Below are 27,957 nucleotides of genomic sequence, written 5' to 3' on the forward strand. Positions count from 1 at the left end.
ATGAATAAAGAAAGTTTTTGCTAAAAAAAAGTGTTAATTCAAGGGATAGAGTATGTGTTTTTATTTTGCAATAAACAAATTTATTTACTTATATCGAAATGTAATAAAAATTAAAATGTATCAATCATTATCAAAGGTCATTGGAATGCCCAATCAGAGCAAACTATCCGCTGTCCTGCGCGTAGCACCAATAATTAATATTTATTTAAAAAAATTCCTGACGCCGTGGTGGATAATTGATTTTAGTTTTGCAAATTGTAAATGAAAGGTACAGTACACGTCTATAAGCAAAAGAAAAATTCAACTTGCTATCTGTTTTATTTTCAGTCCTGTAACATTTTGAAGGAATAATTTTTTTTGCGAAAGCTGGATTGTAAAATTTATTTTGCACAATCTGTTGAACTAATCTTAATGAAATTTACAGTATTGTTTTAATGTATCATAAAGTTCTTACGGGTGAAATATGAAGGTCCTAAGTGTAGCATAACTGGTTGAAAAACGTAAAATGCGAATACTTGTTTTGGTATGGTTTTTTTCGCAATTATTGCTATTTTGCAACAAGGGTGACTATTTTTTAAATTTTTAACCAACTCTATGTTGTAGTAAATTTAATTATGCAACTTTTATGTTAGCACAACTTTTCTCGGAAATGAATACTTTTAAAGTTATAATCAAAAAACCAAGAAGAAAATCGAATTTGTCCTTCAATTTTTGACATTTTGATTATTTATACAATGTTCCGCACCTTTTTGAGAGGGAGGATAACTCAAACATTATTATTTGAGTAATTTTCAAGAAATTTCTGCAAAAAAGATTTGAGTCACCTCTCAACGTCCAAATGCACTAATATTTTTACAGATTCGCCCTGGTCTAAATGTTGATTGTGGATTTTCTGTTGCCTCTCTTGCTAACTGATCAGCTTTTTCATTTCCAGTTATACCACAGTGTGACGGAACCCAAAGGAATTTAACAAATGGATCATTTTCTTGACATCTCATTAGTTCTGACTTTATAAGCAATAATATGGGATGTTTTGCGTATAACTGTTTCATAGCGCTGAGGGCACTTAGAGTCAGTTATTATCAAAGAATTTTTTATGTTTTTATTGTTTGCAAATGTTATTGCTTGCAAACTAGCAAGAAGTTCTGCAGAAAATACGGTTGATCCAAGGGACAGTGAGAAGGAGAAGTCTTGGTGTAAAGTTGTAAAAGAAGCCCCTACCCCATTGTCAGATTTAGACGCATCTGTAAAAATGTGGAAGTTCTTAGCAGAGTTTAATTTCTCTGCTGCATTCTTTTTAATTATACTATGTGGTGTGTCATATTTGTCGGGGGTAGTAAGACTTGTATCACAAATAGGCAGCTGTATTCTCCAAGGAGGTTGATGTTTAAGGTTAGTTACATTGTATGTCCCAGGAAAATGTATGTTTAAGCTATTTTGTAATATTTGTATCCGGATATAAAACGGCGGACTTAACCTTTGTGAGGTGTTAAATGTCGATGAGAATCTGTCGGCAAACGTGTTTTTAAATGTCGGTATATGTGGATTAGCCGACAATTTAGCTGCATATACAAGGCTGAGGAAGTTTCTTCTTAGTTAAAGGGAAGGTTCACCTGATTCACAGGACAAACTTTCAATCGGGCTAGTATGACGGGCTCCCAGCGCTATTCTTATTGCTGTATTATGTACAGGGTCTAGTAATTTAAGTATTAGTGCTTTGGCTGAATTGTAAGCAACTGCGCCATAATCTAGTTTAGAACCAATAAGCGTTCTGTAGACAGTTATGAGTGTTTGGATATCAGCTCCCCATTGTTTGTGAGATATACTTTTCAATAAACTTAGGCCATTTTGAGTTGTTTGTCGAAGATGAAAAATATGATCTTTCCAGGTTAACCTATGATCTAGTTTCATTCCTAAGAAGGTACGTGATTCAAAATAAGCAATAGGTAACGAGTTTAAGGTGAGATTAGGTGGTAATATGATGTATTTGGAGTTCCTGCTAAAGAAAATTGCTTTTAATTTGTTTGGACAAATCTGTAGACCACAACTCTCTGACCAATTTTTTAGTTGATTGATAGAGGCTTGTATATATCTGGTAAGTGTTAAGACATTTTTCCCTCTAGAAAATATGACAAGATCATCAGCATATAAGCGTGCTTTTACTAACGAACTAAAGGATGTAGAGATATCATTAATCGTAATAAGGAACAGTACTGCGCTTCGTGTAGAACCTTGTGGGATACCGTTATTATTCAGATGGTTTTACGTAAAAAATTAGGAAACACATTATAAAAGTAATATTTAAATGTATTTATTTAGAAATAAATATATCGGATATTATATGAAAGTTACACTGTCTACACTGACAATATTTTATACAATTGTGTAGCTATATATTTACAAAATTAAAAATACTTGAGATTCAACTTAAATGGACTCTTAGAACATGTCTCATTCGTTAATAAATTTTTTTATTCGCTCTTTTTTCTCCAATAGGTCTTAATATAAAAGTCTCCAAATAAGAGAGTCATAAATAAATTTTGACTTATCCATGCTACGGTTCCCAAATAAGAAGGATTGTCGCATCCAGGTATTACCATGGTTCCTATAGCCTGGACTACAAACATAGCGAATTGAATCTAAAATTAAAAATAATATGTATTAATATACATTAATAATACCAATAACGTATAACTCTCTAGCACTGGAGTCATGCCGAAGACCCTACCGGAAAACTTGAAGTAGCTGGGTCTGAATGAACACCTCTAAAATAGCCCGTATTGTCGAGGAAATGAAACTGAAAAAATGGCAAAACCTCGCAACTTTTTCGTCCAGCATCGATTTGTACAAAAAATTGGGATTAGGCTCATTACACCCTCTAGTTCATTTTCTATATTGAGCCGTTGTACGCTTTTGGTTTTTAAGGGTGAAAACTACCCCTTATTTTTAAAAATTATAAAAGAACATTTTAAACTTTAATATTGTCAACATTTGGTTCTTATTAGTTACATAATGATTGTTTTATGCTTTAAGATATACTATCATAATATTTAAACCCTTAAAACTACACTTCTTGGAGCTATGTATAAAAAACTTACTTATCATAAAAGAATAATTTCGGCTTGCATCGATTTACATAAAAATTTGGGATTAGGATCAGCTCACCCTGTACTTCATATTCTATATCATGCTTAAGGGGGTTGATTATTTTTAGGGGTGTAAACTATCCCTTATTGTCAAAAATTATATAAAAACATTGTAAACTTTAATATGGGTAAAATTTGGTTTTGATTGGTTAAATAATGATTGTTTTATGCTTTAGGACAGGGGTCACCAATTGGCGGACCACGGTCCGCATCCGGACCGTAGGCTAGTTTTGTGCGGACCGCAATTAAATTCAGAATATAGTGTTTTGAAATTTTAAAAATGTTTGGCTATGAAATTGTGTACTTATGTTTGGCTCAACTTATGTGTGCAAAGCCGCTGTTTCAAGAATGAACTTTATTAAAAATCGGTACAGATCTCAGCTAACAGATGAATATCTCTCCCTCATGAGAATCAGTTGCACTAAACTCATTCCAAACTTCAGACAGGTTGTACATTTTTTTTTACTTCGGAAACAATTTTCATTTAACAAATTCAAAATAACCTTTTTGCTCCGAAAAATGTTTAGGTTATTTTAGTTTTTTTTTTTTTTGGAAAAATGTAATTTTAAACACAAAGGTTTTGTGTCATTTTTCTAAAAAGTTGATAGTTTTCGAGTTAAAAACAATTTAAAATCTAAAAAAATGCGAAAATACGCATAGGTACGCATTTTTGAGGCTTGAAAACTCATGTGTAATTTATTATTGTTCAGGTTGACAAGTGCCTAAATTGAAGCTTATACATTCAATTTCAATTAAGATTCTAACGAGTAATCTGGACTTACTTCAATATGGACCTTTGTTTTTTAATTGTTAATCGTCACGTGTCGCACTTTATGGTGCGTCTTTGTCACACGTATACATATTATACGTACTTATGTGAAAAATTCCAAACAAATACTTGACATTTTTAACAGTTAATAATATATTATTAACATGGTTATTTTTAAATTATTTATTTATTAAATTAATTATTGCCAATGTGCTAATTAATACGCCAAGCATATAGTGCGATACGAGCCATATAGTGCGACGCGCCACTGCAACTTAAGGCTCGAGTGGACGCGCATAGTTCACAATTAAAACAACTTGAATATTTAAACTTCAATTTAGGCACTTGACAACCTCAAAAATAATAATTACTTACTTTCACATTTTTCAGATTTTAAATCGCCTATAACTCAAAATCTATCAATTTTTGAGAAAAATAACACAAGATCTTTTTTGTTTAAGATGACTCAAAAATGCCAAAAACATATTTTCGGGGGCAAAATAGGTGATGTTTTGAATTAGTTAAAAAAATTGTTACAAAATTTCCCCCGGCACCCTTTCGATTTGTTTATAGATGATATTTTTTAACAAGAGTCGCAGGGGGATAAGTGGGTGTTTGCTCGTAAATAGAGATTTTAAACAGCTATAATATCTCGATCACTGTTAACTGTAGTGAAAATATGTGCACAAGTGAATTTTAGTTATTAAAATAGCTACAATTTAGTAATCCATCATTTTTTTCATATCTCCAGTGTTTTCGGAGATATTTTGAAGTAAAAGGTGAAAAATAGGAAATTGAAAAAAATCAATTTTTCTTTAAACTCCAATTTTTCTAAAATTAGGCCTTTTAAATGGGTTAAACTTTTTGGGTATATTGATAGTGCAAATATAAAAGGAATTACAGAAATGTGAAGACCAATTTTTAGTTACGAGGGTAGTTAGGAGGTTGTTTTCACTGATTTTTTCATAGAAAGTCGCTTAACTTTCATGCTAAAAACTTTTTATTATTATTTTTTGAAAGGCCTAACTGCATACTTCAAAAAATATTATTTAAGTTTTCCTCGAAAAATGCAAAAATGCAAAGTTTTTCCGTTATTTGGCTTTTAATATTTCAAATTATGCATTTGGCGAAAAAAGCTAACTTTTAACATGCCGTATCTCGGTTTGTAGGGTTAGGTCTGGATCCCGCGTATGAAAGAAAAGTTGATTAATAGCAAGCTGAAAATTTGTTAGTAGCTTAAGGGTGTCTAGTCGGACAAACTTTGATATATGGGAACATTGGAACAGGGGAAGTTTTAATTGTGGAACAGGTTAAAAATTTGGAACGGTCAGACCACGAAAACGGCACATGTATTTTGTCCGACAGAGCAGACTTAAACTCTTCGAACAGAGATTAAAATCTCATGCAAAAATCAGACTGCTATTTATCACCAAATGGCCGATTTAATGAGTGGAACATGCAGAATATCTCAAATGACAGGAATTATGACAGGTGATAAATAGCAATCTGATTTTTGCATGAGAGTTTATTCTCTGTTCGGAGAGTTTAAGTCTGTTCAGTCGGAAAAAATAAATGTGCCGTTTTCGTGGTGTGACCGTTCCAAATTTTTAACCTGTTCCACAATTAAAACTGCCCCTGTTCCAGTGTTCCCATATATCAAAGTTTGTCCGACTAGACACCCTTAAGCTATTAACAAATTTTAAGCTTGCTATTAATCAACTTTTTTTTCATACGCGGGATCCAGACCTAGTAACATGTACAGGGTGAAGGAATTGAAAAAGGAACAACATATTTTAACATAAAAAAACAGCCAAAACACAATATTTGGTAAACCGATTATTTCGATTCAGGACCTCGATCTTATTCATCAAAAAAAGAAACTATGTACCAAATTTGGTTGAAATCTGACTTCTCGTTCAAAAGTTATCGTGCTATTAGTGACTTCTTCTTCCTTTTTTTTTTGGGTTTCGATTTTTTTTTAATCATTTACCCAGTACATGTTATTGGTTATGCGCGTCTTGCTCAAGGCAATGCACAACCAGGTGTCCTGTCAACTTCAGATCTATTTTTTTTTTGGTCCTATGTGTTCCTTGTCCTTCTTCTTGTTTTTCTGTAGATAGAGGGGGAAAAGTGTTACAACATTTAAGGTTAACTTAAGACTTTTCTCGTTTGGGGGTAGCTTCCAAACATTTTCACATAGGTTTAGGGCTGGCTACCTTCGGTTAGGATTAAGGATTTTAAGGATACAAATATAATTTTTGACATTTTAGGAGATTCCCTGTATTTTCTGAAGTATTTATTTATTGTTATTGTTATTATTATTATTTTTTGAAAATTCTATAGATCTACTTGAAAAAATTTGATAAATTTATTGATTATCTTAATAACTTTATTCGAGGGTTTATATAAAATGCTCTGTAAAGATATTGGACTGTCTATTCCAGCTTTTATTAGTTCTAGATACAAATCCATATCTTTATGTTTATTTATGGGGCACTCAAAGATGATGTGTACCAATGTTCCCATAGTACCGCATTCGCATATCGGTGTTTCCGTTTTGCCTATTTTGTGGAGATAACAAGGAGTTTTGCAATGTCCACTTCGTAAACGATTAAGGTTAGTAATATTGTTCCTACCCAAATATCCACATTTGTTATACCAAGGTTTTATAGGGAAACTATCCTGCAGTCCATAATAGTCCGGATATTTACCTTTAATTTGGGAATACCAGTTATTGTAAAATTGAGTCAAGATGTTCTTTTTTGTAACACAAAAGATATCTGTGCTGATGTTTTTTACATCATATGGTACTCTTAATTCTCTCCCAATATTGGCCAAGCTATCTGCCACCTCGTTGCCTTTAATCCCCTGATGTCCCGGTACCCATTCTAATCCTATTGAAAATCCCATATTATTTGCATCTACCAGTAGTTTTTTGGTCATTATAGTTACATAATCCATTTGGTCCCATTTGTGACTAGATATTTTGGATAAGGCACTTTTTGAATCTACAAAGATCACTGCTTTCATGATTTCCTTTTCAATACATACCGACATGGCTTTGTATACCGCTATTATTTCAGTTGTGCAGATTTGTGTGTAGTTATGGAGTCGTGACGAATATTTATAATTGATGCTTGGGATGTAAATTCCAAATCCCGATTGATTTGTTTGTGGGTCTATTGATCCATCTGTATATACGTGGGTATGATTATTATATATTCCACCATATTTAGCTATGAACCTTTCGTTCGATTCAATTTCATATTTTTCAAATTCTAGACTTTTAATTGTAATGGGGTATAGAAGAGTTTTTCTTTCTACCTCATATATAGGATTGATTTTATATCTAATTATGTTTTTTGTTTTTTTGAGTATATTTGTATATGCTAGTGAGTAATCTGGTATGACCTTGTTCCTCCAGAATCTATTGTTTGCATTTATTGCTTCGTTTAGCTTATTTAGACTCTTTACTATGATATTGTTTTTTTCCGGCATTTGTTTGAGTATATATTTATGTGCTAGTATCTCCCTTCTAACTTGTAACGTTGTTACTGAACATTCTGCTTGCAATATTAAGATGGGTGTAGAACGTAGACAACCCGTTACGATTCTCAAGGCAACATTCTGTACTTGTTCCAACCTCATCATCAAACTTTTACTGCAGGGGTTTAAAAGATTGGCTGCGTAATCTAAATGAGATCTAACTATTCCTTTGTATAAACTCAAAAGAATGTTCGGGTCAGCTCCCCATTTTGTACCACAAATTGCTCTCATGACATTTATTCCTTTGTTTGCTTTAGTTATCATGTCGTTAATTTGAATTGTCATATTCAAATTGCACTGTAAATGAAATCCCAGATACTTTATTTCATTTTTCCATGGAATTTCCATATTTTGATATATCAAATGTGGGAAGTTATAAGCCTGACTTCTTTTTCTAAATATTATTGCTTTTGATTTGTGTGCTGAAATTTTAAAGTTGTGTTTCTCAAACCACTCCTGTAAATTTATTATATGGGTATTTAAGGAATTAATTAGCTTGTATATATCAAATCCTTGCACCAGAATTACAAAATCATCTGCATATTGAAAACACTCCATCTCATGGTTTATTAAATCATGTAGGGATCTAGTATAGAGATTGAATAATATTGGACTGAGTGGAGACCCTTGAGGCAATCCAGTGGATGCTTGCATTGGGCCTAATATATTATTTGATTTGTCTTTAACGTAGATATTTCTGTTGAGCAAAAATTGCAAGATCAAGTTTGCATAAGTTATTGGGATGTCATACTTTAATAAGTATTTATATAGCAAATATATATTGACTGTATCATATGCCCTACTGATATCCAAAAAAATTCCAATTGTATTTAAATTTTTACTAAATCCAGTTCTAATATAATTAATTGTTAAAGCTAAGTTATCGTTGCACCCTTTGTTTCTTCTGAAACCTAACTGCTTAGGGCTTAGTATCGATTTTTTTTCCGTTATTTGTTCTATTCTTAATTTAATTATATTTTGCAAAATTTTGCCTACACATGACTCTAGAGCTATGTTTCTATAATTATCCTCACATAAAGGGTCTCTATTGGGTTTTAAAAAGGGAATGACAAGGGTGTTTTTCCATTCTTGTGGAAAACCTGTGTTTCTTTTAACTATTTGATTAAATATTTTTGACAATGCATCTAGCGCCACCAGGGGAAGTCTGTTTATCATGCTATATGTTACAAGATCTAAGCCAGTAGCCTTATCCTTTTTATTTATGACACTTATTATTTCTTGCCTTGAAATGTCCTCCACATCCTCGTTAGTTAGGGTAACCGTGAACTCAGGATCTGTTATGTCAATTGCCAAATTATTTAATATGTTCTGAGCTATGTTTTTGTTGGGAAGTTTAGCAGGGATTACAGCATTTTGATATGTGGAGAATAGCTTAACTGTTCGCCATATTTCAGATAGAGGAGTGTCCCTTGTCAATCCATTGCAAAAGCTTTTGAAGCTATTTCTTTTTTTTTTGTTTTAAATATTTTTTTACTGTATGCAAATATTTTTTTGATTTCAATATAATTTTCATTGCTTGCTTCTTCCTTATATTTTTTAATTTTTTCTTTTCTTGTTTTTATTAAATTAGAGCATTCCTTATCCCACCAGGGAGGGCTTTTCTTTTTTCTTATAGATTTTTCTGTTTTCAAGAGAGGTATTTCCTCGTCACTCACCATTTCCTTAATTTGTGTAAATGAATTATAGTCTTCACACCCATTCTTCATCAAGTCTTCTATTTTTGAAGCATAATTCTCCCAATTGACATTCTTTGTATTTCTTTTATGACTTTTTTGTGTTACTATATTTTCATTTACAATTGCGATTTTGCAAGAAGTTGGAAAATGATCACTGCCTCCAGAATCCTCTAACACATCCCATTGGCATATATTTGCAATTTCCGAGGAAATTAGTGTTAGGTCTACCGCTGAGGCATTCTGTCCAGGTAGGGTAATCCGCGTGGGTCTCCCATCATTGCAGCAAACTAGATCCAAATCCTCTAAGGATTCAGCAATTATTCTTCCATTAACATTAACAGATACTTGACTTCCCCAAAGTGCATTATGTGCATTCATATCCCCCATTAAAATTTTATTTCCCCTGATTTTATTTATGCGTCCAACCCAACTATTTAAATTTATTTTTGCCCTAGGATGGATATAAATGTTAATAACTGTAATGTCCCAATCTATTATTTTTGTTGCTAAAATTTGAATTTTACTAACATTATTATTATACCTATATACTATTTTGTGATCCAGACTATTATGAACCACAGTAGCTAGGCCACCATAACCATCCCCTCGATCCAACCTATGTATTTCATATCCTCTTAGATAGAAGTGATGATTATTTTTTAGCCAAGTTTCATTTAATAGAATTAATTTGGGTCTATGTTCGCTTATGAAATATTTCAGACTGTTATAGTTACTGCTTAAACTTTTTATGTTCCATTGGATAATAAGTGGATTCTTGATATCCATCTAAATCTAGCAACTTTTGGTTCGATGAGCTTTCATGTATAAATAGCTGGTTCAAGTAATTGATTATATGTTCCTTATGTTTCCAATCTAGTTTTTTTAATATCGCATTCAGTGTTTTTTCTGTGTCCCTCTCTAGTTGCTCTGTACGGGAACATCCAGGAGTCTCATTGTTTACTGCACGAGCTCTCTCTTCGCTTCTCCCATTTGGAGATAATAAATATTGATTGTGTACTTCTTTATTGTATGTCTTATTTGTTTCATTAGCCTTTCTTTTATTTTTGTTTGAGTTATTCTCAATTTTTCTACTAAACAGGTGTTCAGGGTTACTCTTTACATTTTCTATCCATCGCATATTGATGGGAATTGTCTCTAAATTATTTGTTTGAGTTTTATGTAATGTTGGGAATTCCTCCTGGCTCATTCTGAATATATTATTCTCTTGCGATTTTCTAGTAGAAACATAAGGAAATCTCTCGCATGCCTCGTAGTATGAAAGATTGTCCAGATACATGACAGCCTTAATATTCCGCTGTCTCACATACTCTGGACACTCCTCATAGGTACTTATATGAAAGCTGCTATTACAATGTAAACATTTCATCGAACAATCCCCTTCATGTATTTTTTCCGCGCAGTTTTTGCATTTTTCTCCCCCTCTACAAAGATTTTTTGTGTGTCCAAAAAGAAAACACCGATAACATTGAACCACTGGTATCGTGTATGGTTTTACCCTAAAAGGGATCCCATATATATTAACTTCCTTCGGGATTACTTTTCCCGAAAAGGTAAATGCGACCGTTTCTGTATCAATATATTTCTCCGTGTCATATTTAGACTTCCGTTTAAATCGTCTTATTTCTAGTACTTTAATGTTGACCGAAGCCAATCCCGAAAATTTGATTAGATCTGCATCCGATATACTAGTATCTACATTATTAACGACTCCCCTACATGTTACGTTATTTGCCGGAATAAACAATTCATATCCATAATTTCTGACCACGTCATTTAAAACAAATTTATTAGCATCCTCCCATTTCTTGAAAGCAACGCTAATTCGGTTTTTTCCTTTTTTGCTAAGTTTAAGTACATTCTCGATTTTTTTGTCATTTATGTATTTTGCTAATTTCAAAAAACTATAATTACCGACGTTATCGCCTTTTGACTCCATAAATACCTCAAAGGGACCGGTATCAGTGTACTGATAATAGAAATGTTTTTTTCCTTTTTTTATTTCATTGTTATTATTAGTGATTGAATTAGCATTGCTATCAAGTAATGGTGTATTATTTAAACTACTATTATTTTCAGTGTTTTCTATATTATCTAACATCTCCTCATCACCGGGGGGGTTAGCCCCCCCCGTAGAGTCCCCCATAATTAACCGTGTAATGCAAAGCTGTCTCTTTTTTACCTAACTAGATAATGTATAATTTATTTTATTCAAAGAAAGTACAGGAAATTTAGGAATTCAACAGATAGGAAATTTGTTAGTTACCTCTATTATGTAGTTCCTATTTTGTTTTTGCCGCCTGCGTTTTTTTTGAATTATCACTTCCACACTGAACTGTCACACAACCGAACGTTACGAAAGCTCATACAGAAGTGCGTGTGCTATTAGTCACAAATGTATAGTCGTGATTTTAAATGACCGCCATTTTTGTAAAAGGAGCAAAAACTGAGAATTATATGCTTCTACCATTAAATGCACAATAATTCTTATAATATTTGCACGAATCTGCCGCACATAGGTACATGTGAAGATACGTTATGCATTTATTAAATTGTAATTAAAATAACTAAAAAGTTCAAAATATTTCCTAAAAAATATTTTTACGCTCTGTTCATTGACGGTATTAACTTTTTGAAAAATTATTACATACCGGGTGAAAGAATTGAAAAAAAAAACAACATATTTTTACATAAAAACCAGGAAAAACACAACTTCTGGTAAACCGATTCTTCCGGTTCAAGATCTCGATCTTATACATAAAAAAAATAACCCATATACCAAATTTGGTTGAAATCAGAAGTCTCGTTCAAAAGTTATCGTGCTATTATATTATAATTGAAATTTTTACGAATTTTTCATTACTTAATAACTTTTTTATATTTGAATGGATTTACATGGAATTTTGTTTGAGTATATAACTTTAGAGGCCGTACATAAATATTTATATTAATTCATAAAAAAGTGAAAAATAATACGAAAAAAAGTTACTTGCCTACTGTTGCTCTAAAAGTTAATCTGGTTTTTAACGATATCCGTAAATATGTGTAATAAAGTGAGGACGTTTGAGTTGGAATAAATTCATTATCTCTAGAATGGGAGCATTTGGAAAGAAATCCTGAGACAGGTCGATTTTTATTTTTAAATTATGACTTTTTACCATATATATCATACTAATGACGTCATCCATCTGGTCGTGATGACGTAATCGATGATTTTTTTAAATAAGGGTAGGGGTGGTGCGATAGCTTATTTGAAAGGTTATTTAATTCTCTATTCATTAATATAAACGTTAACATAATTATTTATACAGAGTGTCCAAAAAAAATTTGTTTATTAAATTAATTGAGACAAAAAGAAGAGTGTATGTAATTCATTACTTTAAAATACATTTGAGTGCTGTCAGAAAATAAAAAGAAATGTTTATTTCATAAATAAACATTGTTTTTCGCTTAAATTCAATGTTAAATCTGCCACCAACCTGTCTCTTAGCAGCTTGAGCACTGAATTTAAGCGGAAAGTAATGTTTATTTTTGAGATAAACATTATCACCTGTTTTTCTGACAGCAGAAAAATGTATTTTTAATTAAATAAATTGCTTACATTCTTCTTTTTGTGTCAAATAATTTAATAAAAAAAATATTTTTTGAACACACTGTATAAATAATTATGTTAATATTTACATTACTGAATAGAGAATTAAATAACCTTTCAAATAAGCTATAACCCAACCTCTACTCTCATTAAAAAAAATCATCGATTAAGTCATCACAACCAGATGGATGACGTCAGCAGTATGATGTATATGGCAAAAAGTCATAATTTAAAAATAAAAATCGAACTGTCTCAGGATTTCTCTCCAAATTCACCCCTTCTCGAGATAATGAATTTATTCCAACTCAAACGTCCTCACTGTATAAACTTATATTGTACTGAAGTTTTGTTTAAAATTTTGCACATTTTATTATAAAAAACAAAACAATTTTGTTGCTCAAACATTTTATTAGATAAATTAAAATCTCAATATACATGTTTTCCTAAAATTTTAAAACTTGACAACGAAAATGACAAACAAAAGAGAATGAAAAATTAATCAGAATTAATTGTGGTCACATCGGATGCAGATAACGGTGTGAAAAAATTATGGTGTCTCTTTGGTATTAAGTTATCGTTGCACAAACTCATTAAATCATTCTTTTTCTAATCGGTACCGGTGGTGCTTGCTCATAGGCAAGAATTAAAGTTGGTTTTTCTCTCTGGCTTCTTAACTTTTTGGTAATATTGATAACATCAAATTCTTCCTGTTTGAATGAAGTCTTATAGAAAATTTTTCCAGGTTCGCTTTTCTTGACTTTAATCCATTTGATGTCCTTGATTAAAACTTTTTGGTCTTTTTCATTAACATTAAAGTTTGCTCCCATGTCTTTGGCTATTTTTTTTCCAATCAAAAAATTCTTCAGTTGACATCTCAGTAACTTCATATGGCTTACCTTTCTTTTTAGCTGACTTAGCAATGGTGGCCAATTCAGATGGAACATAAATTGGACCATTTTTAAGTATTCGTGTTCTTTCCTTTTCAATATAATATACTAAATATTGACTTTTACTAGATATTTTAAATTTTTTGTAACAAATTGGCTGATGCTGAATTATTCATTTTTATTCTCACAATACAACTTTTAATAAGAATGTAATAGTAGAACTATGGTAAGATTTCTGAAGATAATAAATATTGTGGGTGCAAGCCGTTTAATTTAAACAAAGACAAATATTCGCAATTCAGCAATACCTACATTAACAATAGGATGTGCGTAAGATAACTTAGTGTTGCATTAATATTTTGTGACCCAAATTAGTAAACGACAAAATACAACAGTAGGATATGTATGTTGTCTTAGTGTTACATTATAGCATATGAGTTAAAGAGAATTAAGCTACACAAAGGTATGTAATATTGTGAAAAAATTATTCCACTTTTTAATTATCTTAGTGCTACACTCAACAGAAGGGTTTATTTCCAATGACTTGAAATGGTTATCCCAAAAGTAATTTTTTTTACATATCCTACTGTTGCTTTGAGGCGACGATATGTGTAGTATATGTGGTCCAAATTATATACTTCTATCAGTAAATGCACAATTGTTTCACATATCCTCTATTTTTTCAAACTTCACATTACATAAAGTTGCATTTAAAAAATATATTATGCAACGAGCATTTAATGATGGTAATTATGAAGCGAGTATGGGGTATACTTCAGCGAGTTCTAGAATTCTAGAGTACGAACTTCATAATGATAATTAAATGCAAGTTGTATACACGATTTTTTGTATGAACCTTCACAACAACAAAATATTCAAATTTATTAATTTTGTAACGCAAACAAATTAAGTAGTTTGTCAGTTTGTTTACATATTGAGAACTGTCAACGCGTATGTATTTGACTCGCCATTGGTCACTGAGCGTGTGCCACCTACATCGCGGATGCGATGCCCTGTATAATTCTGGATCATCCACTTTTTGCACTGTTTACTTTTATGTCTAGTGACGTTAATGTTTGTGAAAATAGTTGCGGAAATATGAGGAGTTATTAAAAATAAATAAACCGTCTTTATTGATCATAATAAAGTGTGTTCACGATTGGGGTGCCCAAGAGGAAAAACTTTTTGAAGTTATACTTCTTTACCGGCGATAGAGGGTGAATTTTTATATGGTAAAACCTAGCGACCGGGCGCATGCGCATTATAACTTTGTTCTGATTGGAGTTCAAATGACATGTCAAAAATTATTCAATATGGCGGCTGTGGCACAGCTGTAGTTAGATTATTTATGGTTATTGCGTTTTAAAATTTGTGTGAAAAGAAACAACAAACAAAAGTTAGTTAATAGTTATACTGCCTTTTTAAATAGTTTTCATATACCTATATTTTTCGACTTTTGGACTATTTTGGACAAGGAAAACTCATTCTACTTTGGTAAGTAGTTTTTATTATAATCATATGTATTGTAATTATACATTTGGATTAGGTTGAAATACATACATTTACTTTCTCAAGAATGCGGATTTTAGAGAGAAATCCCAAATTAGGTTCGATTTTTATTTTTAAATTATGATTTTTTGGCGTAGATTTATTTATCTAGTAGGTATGTAATGCTTTGATTTACATACTTAATTTGATTACCAACAAAAGTTCTACCAATCTTCATCTAATATATTGTTTTCTTACTGTTTTGTTATATTTTTATATTTTCTTACACAAAATTTAAACTACATAATTTAATTTTCAAAACAATTGTCAAACAGTAAAGCTTTCAGTTACCGTATTTTTCCACATGATAAATAATGTGTGATTGGATGAGTGAGTCTACGCTTCGATTACGAATCAAAGCGCCACGAAATTCACGGGTTCAATTCCCGATGCAAGTTTTATTTTTTTATGCATGTTATGATTGTAAGTATATTTGTTATTAAATTTTTTTTTCAGAAAATGCGTATTTAAAATTTTTGACAACAATTATTATCGTTCAGAAATCATTTTTTCTTTGTGGCATTTTTCAATGTGTTTGTGTGCGTTTTATTCTTTTATTTTTTTAAATTTTTGGTACTATCTTAAAAATTAGATAATATGTAGTAAAAGTATAACTTCTTACGTGCGTACAAAGTACACACACATTCTTGTTTATTTTCAATTTTAGCGAAAAATGTCATTCTTGATAAAAAGTTCTGCTTGTTCTAAAACCCCATAAAACGAAATAAAATTCAAGTTTTACAAATCCTGCTTAATTATGTCGTCAATTTTATGTAAATCCCTATAAATTTTTGCACTAAGTTCGAAATCATAACAATAATCTAGTGTTGCCAAGCTACAATGTAGCTTAGTAACTGTCAACTCCGATAAATAATTTGCGAATTGTCATTTTTTTTGACAATGTTAAGCGTTGCAAAAAAATTATCTTGTGGTCAATTTTGGAGTGAATCATTGTTAAAATTATTGGATTAATAATTATTTAATTATTAAATAATTGGATGTTTCAAAGAGAACGACAAAGTTTGGTTTCATAATCCAAAGAAGCGAAATGGTTGTTCTCCCAATTTATTATTGTTACAATTTCGAACTTTGTGTAAAAATTTATAGGGATTTACACAAAACTAGGCTACAAAATTAAGCATGATTTGAAAAACTTGAATTTTATTTCGTCTTATGCGGTTTAAGATTTAGAACAAGCAAAACTTTTTATCAAGAATGATATTTTTAGCTAAAATTGAAAAAAAAAGTATTTTATCTTGAGTAGCCCAACCGTGGACACACTGTATAAGTATTATATTCATAAATACAAACAAGGACAAGCTATTTTTGTAGTTGGCGTATTCTTGATTACACCGTTTGACTTCTGAAACATCCATATTAAAATTGCAAAAGTTATAAAGTATTGGTGTAATATTTTTGGTGTTTGAATAAAGTTTTTCTTAACCTTCCGCAACTAACATAGGTTTTCTGAAAATTAAAGCTAACATCCGTCTTAGAGACCGACACAAAAAAAAATGTTTCCATATTCCATTGACACACTTTCAAGTGTAGGGTTGTGTTTTCTCCTTAAGGAGTGAAATTAGGCAGGATTGATACCTTTTTTAATTTATTAAGCCTCTTAAACATTAACAAAATACCAAAGAAAATAAAGACAATTATACAACATCTCATTTGTGAAAAACAAACTCAATTTTTTCTCTGCCGTTTTTTTGTACCTAGCTTCCCCTTTTATTTCTGGCAATTGGGTTACTAAATTATCAGCACTTGTTCGCATGTTATTTCGTTAAAATAAATATTTTTTTCATCGAATATGGCACGTCCAACACCGGTCTCTTAGAAAAAATTTTATATAAAATTTTCGATAGTTGCATAATCACTTGACACTAAAGACTCAAACTCCAACACTAAAAACAGGCACCTGAATCAGGCAGCTACTGAGTGGAGGCAGTGGCGGCTCGTGGCCTAGAGACAGGGTCGGCAAGGTTTTTTTTCTCCTCATATAGGTATACCATCTAATTAAAAGGCTTAAATCATCATAGGAGATTTTTTTGTTTTTTTTTTTGTTTGGTTTACCTACTTGACATTCTTTCTTGTCTCATAGTGTTTCAACAATACGTTTTGATTATTTTGAGACAAATCCCGTTCATTTGAGGCAGAAGTTAGTGCGTAATAAGATAATTTATGAATAGTTTGTTGTAGTGAATTGCAGTACTTACTATATAAAATTATAGATATTTGTAACTTATCCCACTTTCTGAAAATATTTGGATCAGCATAATTTTTAAGTAACTTTTAAATAAATATATTGGAAATTTTTTGGCGAAGGTATATAGGTCAAAAATTTGAAAATCTTCAAATTTTAAAAAACGAGTATCTATTTGCACAATAGCAGGTATCCAAAATTTCAAAATTTACTCGTTTTTCGAGATATTTATCATGCCTTTGTCTTTTTTGGGGTGGTTCGAAAATATCAAGCGAATCCAAAAACGTCACTGCGTATATATTGGAAACTTCTATCATTACGAAAATCTCTGAGATTTTGCACCAGCTTTCTTATTTTATTTTTGGAATGAATAATGACAATTATCTGATTTTGAACAACAATGAATATCAAATATTTGTTTTTAATTTATAAAAATACATACGTCAAACCATTGTTGTATACGGAGCGCCTTCATATAAAATCACTTGCCCTGACAACCCATATTTTTAAAATGGTTTACATCGCTCTATCTCGAAAAATATTGGGTCTAGCAAAAAATGACTTTCTATAAACGTTATAGACCAAATATCAGAGAATACGTGAGTGTTTTTGGAATTTTGATTGGATAATTAGTTTAAGAAAAAATTAAATAAATCGAACGGCATGTCACGACGGACAGTGGTGAACGCAGAGATGCGAGGAAGGGCGAGATTCTATGCGGGAGTCAACCCCTAATCGACTCTACTGACCGGGATGTTGTTAGGGTCGTTTTTGCCTTGAGATGCTGTTCTTTCTTTAAATTCTTTACTATTATAAGCTTTAAATTTAGCGCGAAATCCACTGAGATTTTAAGTGAGACATAATAAAGTTCTTCTGCGTTAATTATATTATTAAAAGTGATTAATTAAACCTATTGGTAAGTTAACAATATTGTACCTACTTATTAGTATTACAGCTAAAATTTTTTTATATCCATCTAGAAATAAATTTAACAAACAGCAGCAGCTCTGACAGCTGACTTGAGTGAAAAATCAGATTAAGGCATGTTTCTTTCCGAAAATCTGATGATAAATATTTGCGGCATATATTCTCAAAATTTGATGATCTACAAAATCAAGATTTTTTTTAATGGCACAAAAATTGTTACAAATCCTATACGAGCTCAAAGTACATTGCCTCGTACAAGTCAAAAAATACTAAACTGACGTTTCGTAGAGAAGATATTTTTCAAAAACGGCCCTTGCGATCACCTTTTAATTCACAAAAGTGCATCTTTTGTCAGAAGCGCTCACCGAAACAAAAACTATGCTAAGTTATGACTAATAATATACAAGAAAAAATAAGAGCTATATCACGAAGCAACCCTGTGTTCTTTGCGAGAACTGGAGACGACTTAATTGCCTCGGAAACAAAATATCATGCCGCTTGCGTTTCAACTGAATTACACAATCTAAATAAAAAATCTGTTGGAAATACTGATATTAACAAAACAGAAAATGAAGCATTTGGGAAACTTTTGGAGGAAATGGAGAAAGGGTTTTGAGAAAGGTAAAGGATACAATACAAAATCGATTGGCAAAAGGTATCGTGAAATTAGTGGCATTGACGACATGAGCGAGAAACAAATAATTAAAAAAAAAATGAAAAACCATTTTGGGGATGCTGTTGAATCAGTAAGGTCTCCTAGACAAAACGAGCCCGCAATATTTTTAAGAAAGTTCTCGAAAGAACAGGCAATTGAGACAACCGTGCACAACCACGACGAATCTGACACTCTCAGTTTCAGTTTAGGTGCATCGGAGCAACACATTCTAGTCAAAATCTGCCAAACTATCCGAAGTGAGAAAAACAAGAAATCAACTGAGCCAGACTTAAAAAAAATGAATGTTAGAGACTACAAAAAGTCTATTCCTAAAAGCTTGTATTCTCTTGTTAACCTTATAGTCCGAAATGAAAGCGACAATGAAAAGGAGACTGAAACCCTAAGCATTTGCCAAGACATTATTTTGCCTGCTCAAAGGGAAAATTAAAATCTCCAAAACATATTAGGCTAGGACTTTTAGTTAATCACGAAACAAGATCAAAAAAACTCATTGAAGCAATGCACGCCTGCAGTCATTCAATTTCATACATCAATACTCTTGGAGTGCGTAACAGCATCGCCCAAGAAGAAATTCAACTTTACTTGGAGAATGATCATGTGACCATACCGAGACAATTGGTACCCGACAGATTAGTCCAATTTGTCGCTGACAACATTGACATTTTGGAAGATACCTTGGACAAATCACCTACTTTTCACGGAACTCAAATTGCTGCCTTCCAGAGAGGACCATTGAATGAAGCTATACCTGGACAATTTAAATTTTTGCCATATAATTAGAAGCTGACAATACCTAATGATTTTCATTCCCTTCATAAAAGTTATTTTGAGAAATCAAAGAAAAGTACAATCAGAAGAAAATAAACTGAGCATCATCGAAAAGAACCAGAATCTTAATAATAACATACGATGTCGTAACATGGCATGGTGCATTTGCAGAATGAGGGACTCTGTTAGGAATGAAACCGTTATCCCACAGTGGTCAGGATTTCATAAACTGATTTTGGAGGATAAATCACATGTAACGACCTATGGCTACTTACCTGTTCTACCCCATGTCTCGTCAGAATATGATACCGTTTGGACTGTTATCAGAAAGTGCAGTGAAATTGTTAAGAAGCTAAATAACAGATACACCGTACTGACATTTGACCAAGCGATCTATTATAAAGCTAAAGAGCTCCAATGGTCCCAGCCAGAAAACACAAGGAATGTAGTTATTCGTCTAGGTGGATTCTACATTGCTACGAAATTCCTCAAAATAATTGGTCAGTTTATGACAGATTCTGGACTTGCTGATGTATGGTTGGACAGTGGTCTATATGCTCAGTCCACAATTGATGGTATTTTATCTGGTAAAAAGTACAATAAAGCGAGCAGTAAAACTACAACAAAGTACGAGCCCATAAGTTGACATACGAAGCTGTGTCAAGATTATTAATAACTCTGTATAAGAAGTGGCTTTTAGGCTGTGCTAGTCCTTCTGTATATCTAGTAATTAAGAAATAGGTAAGTAGATGTAATTGTTTGTATTACTATCCTTTATTCTTGATTCCGAAATTAATTCCAGGGAAAACCGATGCCATTTTAGTAATATGTACATACCAAGCTTTTGAACTTTAACCATTTTACGACGTCCTTAATAAGCTTTATAATGATAAAACAATTGAATCTGCAAGAAAATTTTTGGGGATACCTCGACGTACTAAGTCATCTAGGGCTCGATAACACGGAACGAGTCCCACCAGAGCTCAATCCTTTTGATATCGTAAGTATCTGGGATAAGTGAATTTTCCCCTTTGAGGGAGTGTGAGCCGTATGGTTAAATCTGGATAAACATAATAATAATAAGTATTCAACAGTACCTTAAATATACAGGGTGCGCCAAACCTCTGGTTTTCTTTGATTACGGCTGAACTATGAGATATTCAAAAAAATGTTTATAACAAAACTAATGTGTATCAAAGACGTCTATAATTTAAAGTTATTTTCGATTATACAGGGTGAGTCAGAACAACGGTATGAACCAAATTTGTATTTTTTTAAAAGGAACACCCTGTATATTAAATTATTTTTCTATATATTATTTAAATTATTTAAAAATATGAAAAATTTGTATAAGGTCTTATAGGCGTAAAGTTAATAATTTTCGAAATATTTACATTTTTATTGAGAAAAATGGTAATATTTATTGGGTTGTGGATTATGTTTCCAAGGTAATAAAAATTTAAGTGATATGTCAAAGTTTTTATAGTATAGTGTTATTTTTAAATAATTTAATATCTTTTACTTTTAGCCATAAAATATACAGTGTGATCACTATTTGCAAATACATTTTCTCATTTTTTTTTAAATGGGACACCCTCTATATTAGTTTTGTATTTTGTAGTAAATATTACAACCTTCCTTTTGGTATACGGTTGTACGTACCTAGCATATTTCGTTTTGTAGATATTTTAAAAAAACTATAGATTTTACGTTTTTGCGGATTGTTTATTAAAAAATTGTTTGCAAAAAAAAATAAATATCATCTGGTTTTAGAAACATACACTAAAATATCAAATATGAAAATAAAAAAGTAATTAAAGATTAAAATAAATCGTAAGCTGGTATTTTTTATACAATTCAATTGAATTTAATAACTTTAAATTATTTTACAAAAAAAATATTTTACCATACTAATCTATGCACAAATTAGTTATTAAATTAAATAAATAACCAAATTTTAAATCTACTTTAGTAATTTTTCTACCACAGCAACTTTCCTGTACCAAATTAATTGTTAGTATTGTATTTACGAGTAAGATAAGTAGTTAAACTTTTAATTTGTCTTTTTTTACTTACATCTTGAGGACATAATAATTATTATAACGTGACTACTGTAATTACTTATAATTACAATAGAACTAGCGGTTCGTATTTATATACGACTTTATATATATATAACTGTACAGACGAATTTATATTATACACTAACTCTATTTACAAAAATTATGCCTTATATACCCAGTCGATATTTCTGGAACGTCGACGCTCATCTCTAGTTATCGCCCAGACATTCGGAGAATTTCTCGTCTTCCGTCCCGCTACATCGCGTCTTATCTAGAAAGATCCACGTGGAATGTGTATGTGGAGATGGGATCTGTTATACGAAGGTCGGTCATTAATGATTTTGTTACACTGCTCCCCTCTTAAGATCTGAGCGTCCCGATCAGCAATTCTAGATGGCCCAGGATGGCGGAATCTACAGGATTCTCCAGCTCTGCATACACCCCTAGAAAAGAAGTAACAGTCTACTGTCTTTGAATGATATGACATCTTCGGGTTCATGCGACACACAGTAATTCGTACGCCAGTTTCTCTGAAAATCACTTCAAGCATGCTTCTCACAATCTTCCAATCCAGATTTTCTACTGCATGACCTATTTTTCGTAAAGCCAAATCTTTGATGTCATAATTACACACGATTTTCTTCAAATTATTCAGAGCACGCCATATGTTCTCGTAGCTTGGCGTGTCCGTATAAGACTTCCTGGTCACCATATACAGCAAAGATCGAGGACCATCTTCCAATCGCAGTACTCTTTCAATTTTAGGCTGCTGATTTCTTAACTCGTCCAGGCGGCCGAACTTTCTATTGAATACGGATGAGATTCCTTTAGTCATCTCGAGGTCTTGGGCAACACAGTGGGCTAGAGAGACGTTTTCTGGGACACTAAACAGATCTTGCTGAACTTCTGTGGTCACGCCGAATCTAGCACTCTTTCTCTCTGCGTAATTTGACATAAATTCCTTAAAATTTGGCTGTGCGGCATCTCTCATTTCCTGTTGGAGGACTCGGGCTTCTTCTGTTTCATTTGAGCCAGCATATGGTGCAAGACGATTTATGTGAATAACTTTTGGTTATTCTACATTGCTATGATATTCTACATATATAGCATCTACATTGCTATGAAATTCCTCAAAATAATTGGTCAGTTTATGACAGATTCTGGACTTGCTGATGTATGGTTGGACAGTGGTCTATATGCTCAGTCCACAATTGATGGTATTTTATCTGGTAAAAAGTACAATAAAGCGAGCAGTAAAACTACAATAAAGTACGAGCCCATAAGTTGACATACGAAGCTGTGTCAAGATTATTAATAACTCTGTATAAGAAGTGGCTTTTAGGCTGTGCTAGTCCTTCTGTATATCTAGTAATTAAGAAATAGGTTAGTAGATGTAATTGTTTGTATTACTATCCTTTATTCTTGATTCCGAAATTAATTCCAGGGAAAACCGATGCCATTTTAGATATATGTACATACCAAGCTTTTGAACTTTAACCATTTTACGACATCCTTAATAAGCTTTATAATGATAAAACAATTGAATCTGCAAGAAAATTTTTGGGGATACCTCGACGTACTAAGTCATCTAGGGCTCGATAACACGGAACGAGTCCCACCAGAGCTCAATCCTTTTGATATCGTAAGTATCTGGGATAAGTGAATTTTCCCCTTTGAGGGAGTGTGAGCCGTATGGTTAAATCTGGATAAACATAATAATAAGTATACAACAGTACCTTAAATATACAGGGTGCGCCAAACCTCTGGTTTTCTTTGATTACGGCTGAACTATGAGATATTCAAAAAAATGTTTTTAACAAAACTAATGTGTTTAACAACGGTATGAACCAAATTTGTATTTTTTAAAAGGAACACCCTGTATATTAAATTATTTTTCTATATATTATTTAAATTATTTAAAAATATGAAAAATTTGTATAAGGTCTTATAGGCGTATAGTTAATAATTTTCGAAATATTTACATTGTTATTGAGAAAAATGGTAATATTTATAGGGTTGTGGATTATGTTTCCAAGGTAATAAAAATTTAAGTGATATGTCAAAGTTTTTATAGTATAGTGTTATTTTTAAATAATTTAATATCTTTTACTTTTAGCCATAAAATATACAGTGTGATCACTATTTGCAAATACAACATTTTCTCATTTTTTTTTAAATGGGACACCCTCTATATTAGTTTTGCATTTTGTAGTAAATATTACAACCTTCCTTTTGGTATACCGTTGTACGTACCTAGCATATTTCGTTCTGTAGATATCTTAAAAAAACTATAGATTTTACGTTTTTGCGGATTGTTTATTAAAAAATTGTTTGCAAAAAAAAATAAATATCATCGTGTTTTAGAAACATACACTAAAATATCAAATATGAAAATAAAAACGTAATTAAAGATTAAAATAAATCGTAAGCTGGTATTTTTTGTACAATTCAATTGAATTTAATAACTTTAAATTATTTTACAAAAAAAATATTTTACCATACTAATGTATGCACAAATTAGTTACTAAATTAAATAAATAACCAAATTTTAAATCTACTTTAGTATTTTTTCTACCACAGCAACTTTCCTGTACCAAATTAATTGTTAGTATTGTATTTACGAGTAAGATAAGTAGTTAAACTTTTAATTTGTCTTTTTTTACTTACATCTTGAGGACATAATAATTATTATAACGTGACTACTGTAATTACTTATAATTACAATAAAACTAGCGGTTCGTATTTATATACGACTTTATTTATATAACTGTACAGACGAATTTATATTATACACTAACTCTATTTACAAAAATTATGCCTTATATACCTAGTCGATATTTCTGGAACGTCGACGCTCATCTCTAGTTATCGCCCAGACATTCGGAGAATTTCTCGTCTTCCGTCCCGCTACATCGCGTCTTATCTAGAAAGATCCACGTGGAATGTGTATGTGGAGATGGGATCTGTTATACGAAGGTCGGTCATTAATGATTTTGTTACACTGCTCCCCTCTTCAGATCTGAGCGTCCCGATCAGCAATTCTAGATGGCCCAGGATGGCGGAATCTACAGGATTCTCCAGCTCTGCATACACCCCTAGAAAAGAAGTAACAGTCTACTGTCTTTGAATGATATGACATCTTCGGGTTCATGCAACACACAGTAATTCGTACGCCAGTTTCTCTGAAAATCACTTCAAGCATGCTTCTCACAATCTTCCAATCCAGATTTTCTACTGCATGACCTATTTTTCGTAAAGCCAAATCTTTGATGTCATAATTACACACGATTTTCTTCAAATTATTCAGAGCACGCCATATGTTCTCGTAGCTTGGCGTGTCCGTATAAGACTTCCTGGTCACCATATACAGCAAAGATCGAGGACCATCTTCCAATCGCAATACTCTTTCAATTTTAGGCTGCTGATTTCTTAACTCGTCCAGGCGGCCGAACTTTCTATTGAATACGGACGAGATTCCTTTAGTTTATCTCGAGGTCTTGGGCAACACAGTGGGCTAGAGAGACGTTTTCTGGGACACCAAACAGATCTTGCTGAACTTCTGTGGTCACGCCGAATCTAGCACTCTTTCTCTCTGCGTAATTTGACATAAATTCCTTAAAATTTGGCTGTGCGGCATCTCTCATTTCCTGTTGGAGGACTCGGGCTTCTTCTGTTTCATTTGAGCCAGCATATGGTGCAAGACGATTTATGTGAATAACTTTTGGTTTACCGTTTGGCAACTTCTTAATTGTGTATATTACGTCATTTATTTTCTTCTTAACTTCATACGGACCTTCCCATTATCTTTGCAGTTTAGGACACAAGCCTCGACGACGTTGTGGATTATACAGCCAGACAAGATCACCTACTTCGAAGCTTTCATTCTTGCATCGAGAATCATATTGATCTTTCATTCTGTCACTGGCTATCTGGATGTGTTGTGGGACAAGTTCATGAATGTTGTTCATTCGTAACTTAAGGCGGTCGACGTATTCTTCGCCTGCAACATGTTCCTCGGAAGGTCTGCAGCCAAACTCTAGGTCGCAGGGCAAACGAACTTCACGACCCAACATCAGGCAGGTTGGTGTCTGACCTGTAGTTTCATTTACGGCCGAGCGGTAGGCCATCAGGAATAAATGAATGTGTTGGTCCCAATCTCGCTGATGTTCAGATACAACTTTGGGCAAGTGTTTACCCATCGTTCGGTTCATCCTCTCGACCATCCCATCTGATTGAGGATGCAGGGGTGTTGTTCTGGTCTTATTGGCACCAATCAATTTACAAACGTTTTGGAAAAGAACTGACTCAAAGTTTCGCCCTTAGTTGGAGTGGATCTCCAAGGGAGCACCAAATCGGCTGAAGAATTCTTTAACAAGTACCTCTGCAACGGTAGCAGCTTCTTGATTTGGTAATGCATAGGCCTCAGTCCATTTTGTAAAATAATCCATGGCTACCAGGACGTATTTATTTCCAGCATCGGTTTCTGGAAATGGACCTGCAATGTCGATTGCTACTCTTTCCATAGGACTTCCAACATTGTACTGTCTCATAGGTGCTCTCTTTTTACCAACTGGACCATTACCGGATGCACACCGTTCACATTTCCGGCACCATCTTCTTACATCTTCTTTACAGTTCACCCAATAAAACCGTTCTCGAACCTTTTGCAGAGTCTTCGTAATACCAAAGTGTCCACCTGATGTACCGTCATGCAACTGACGCAATACTTCTGACACTTTACTTTTAGGTACAATCAACTGCAGCTTAGATTCGGTACCATCGTCGTTCTCAAAGGTTCTGTACAGAAGATCATCTTTTAGTACCAGGCAATTCCATTGGCTCCAGTAGGCCTTGACTTCTGAACTACATGCACTAATGTTCGGCCAACTAGGTCTCTCACCTTGCTGCATCCAATCCAATACTCTTTTTATACATGGATCATCTTCTTGGGCGTTTTGTAACTGTTGGGGCTGCCACTGCTCATTAACTACGGTGGTTCGTCTCACGGGGCAAAATCGTTCCTCTAATTTGGCACAGTGATTAGAATTTGCACTGCATGGTCGTCTCGAAAGGGCATCAGCATTTGAATGAACTCTTCCGGCCCTGTGTTCTATCTCAATCATATTCTTGCAGTCGTTCTAACCATTTTGCCATCTGGCCCTCTGGATTACGGAATTGTATGAGCCATTTTAGAGCAGCGTGATCTGTTCGAAGAAGGAACTTTCTGCCGTACAAGTATTTATGGAAATGTTCGCAAGCCTTCACTACACCCAGTAGTTCTCTTCTCGTAACGCAATAGTTTCTTTCTGGTTTCGACAGGACTTTGCTGAAATAAGGGATGACTTTTTCCTGTCCATCCTGGATTTGTGAGCGAACAGCTCCTATGGCACTGTTGCTAGCGTCGGTATCCAAAACAAATTTTCCTGCCTGTCCCGGGTAGCTTAATATCGGTGCACTGATCACAGCCCTTTGTAGTTGTTCGAAAGCTTTTTGACACTCTTCACTCCATGTATATTCTTTGCCCTCCTCCGTCAACTTTGTTAGGGGCTTGGAGATATTGGCAAATCCTTTGACAAATTATCGGTAATATGTACATAGGCCAAGGAAACTTCTAATTTCATGTTTATCTTTTGGTACTGGCCAATCTTTAACTGCTTCAATCTTTTCAGGATCAGCTGTTACACCATTACTCGATACAATATGTTCCAAATACTTAACTTCTCGTCGAAACATGTGACATTTCTTCGGACTTAACTTCAAGTTCGCTGCCCTCAATCGTTGAAAGACTTTTACTAGATTCTTGGCATGTTCATCAAAGGACCTTCCAACCACAATTACATCATCCAAGTAAACCAGGCATGTTTTCCATGTTAGACCTCTTAAAACTGCCTCCATTAATCTTTCAAATGCGACAGGGGCATTGCATAAACCAAACGGCATAGCCGTAAACTGCCAAAGACCTGATCCTATCGAAAATGCGGTTTTCTACCGATCGGTTGGTTCCATGTCTACTTGCCTATATCCACTATTTAAATCGAGTGTGGAAAACCAACGAGAACCGGAGAGAGTATCCAATGTATCGTCTATTCTGGGCAAAGGATAACTTTTTTTTTGTTA

The 27,957-nt window shown here is 33.0% G+C and overlaps 1 protein-coding gene across 1 annotated transcript in view; it reads right to left on the reverse strand.

The window, feature by feature from the left end:
* Positions 1-2,295: 2,295 nt before the first annotated feature.
* LOC114336231 (elongation of very long chain fatty acids protein AAEL008004-like) overlaps positions 2,296-27,957 on the reverse strand; it is a 113,092-nt gene continuing 87,430 nt past the window's right edge. Inside the window, exon 6 of the mRNA XM_050649858.1 lies at positions 2,296-2,639. Coding sequence (XP_050505815.1) covers positions 2,472-2,639 — 168 coding nt within the window. The 3' untranslated portion in view covers positions 2,296-2,471. The remainder of the gene's footprint in view (positions 2,640-27,957) is intronic.

Source organism: Diabrotica virgifera, chromosome 4, assembly GCF_917563875.1.
Source record: "Diabrotica virgifera virgifera chromosome 4, PGI_DIABVI_V3a".
In the NCBI taxonomy this organism is placed as follows: Eukaryota; Metazoa; Arthropoda; class Insecta; order Coleoptera; family Chrysomelidae; genus Diabrotica; species Diabrotica virgifera.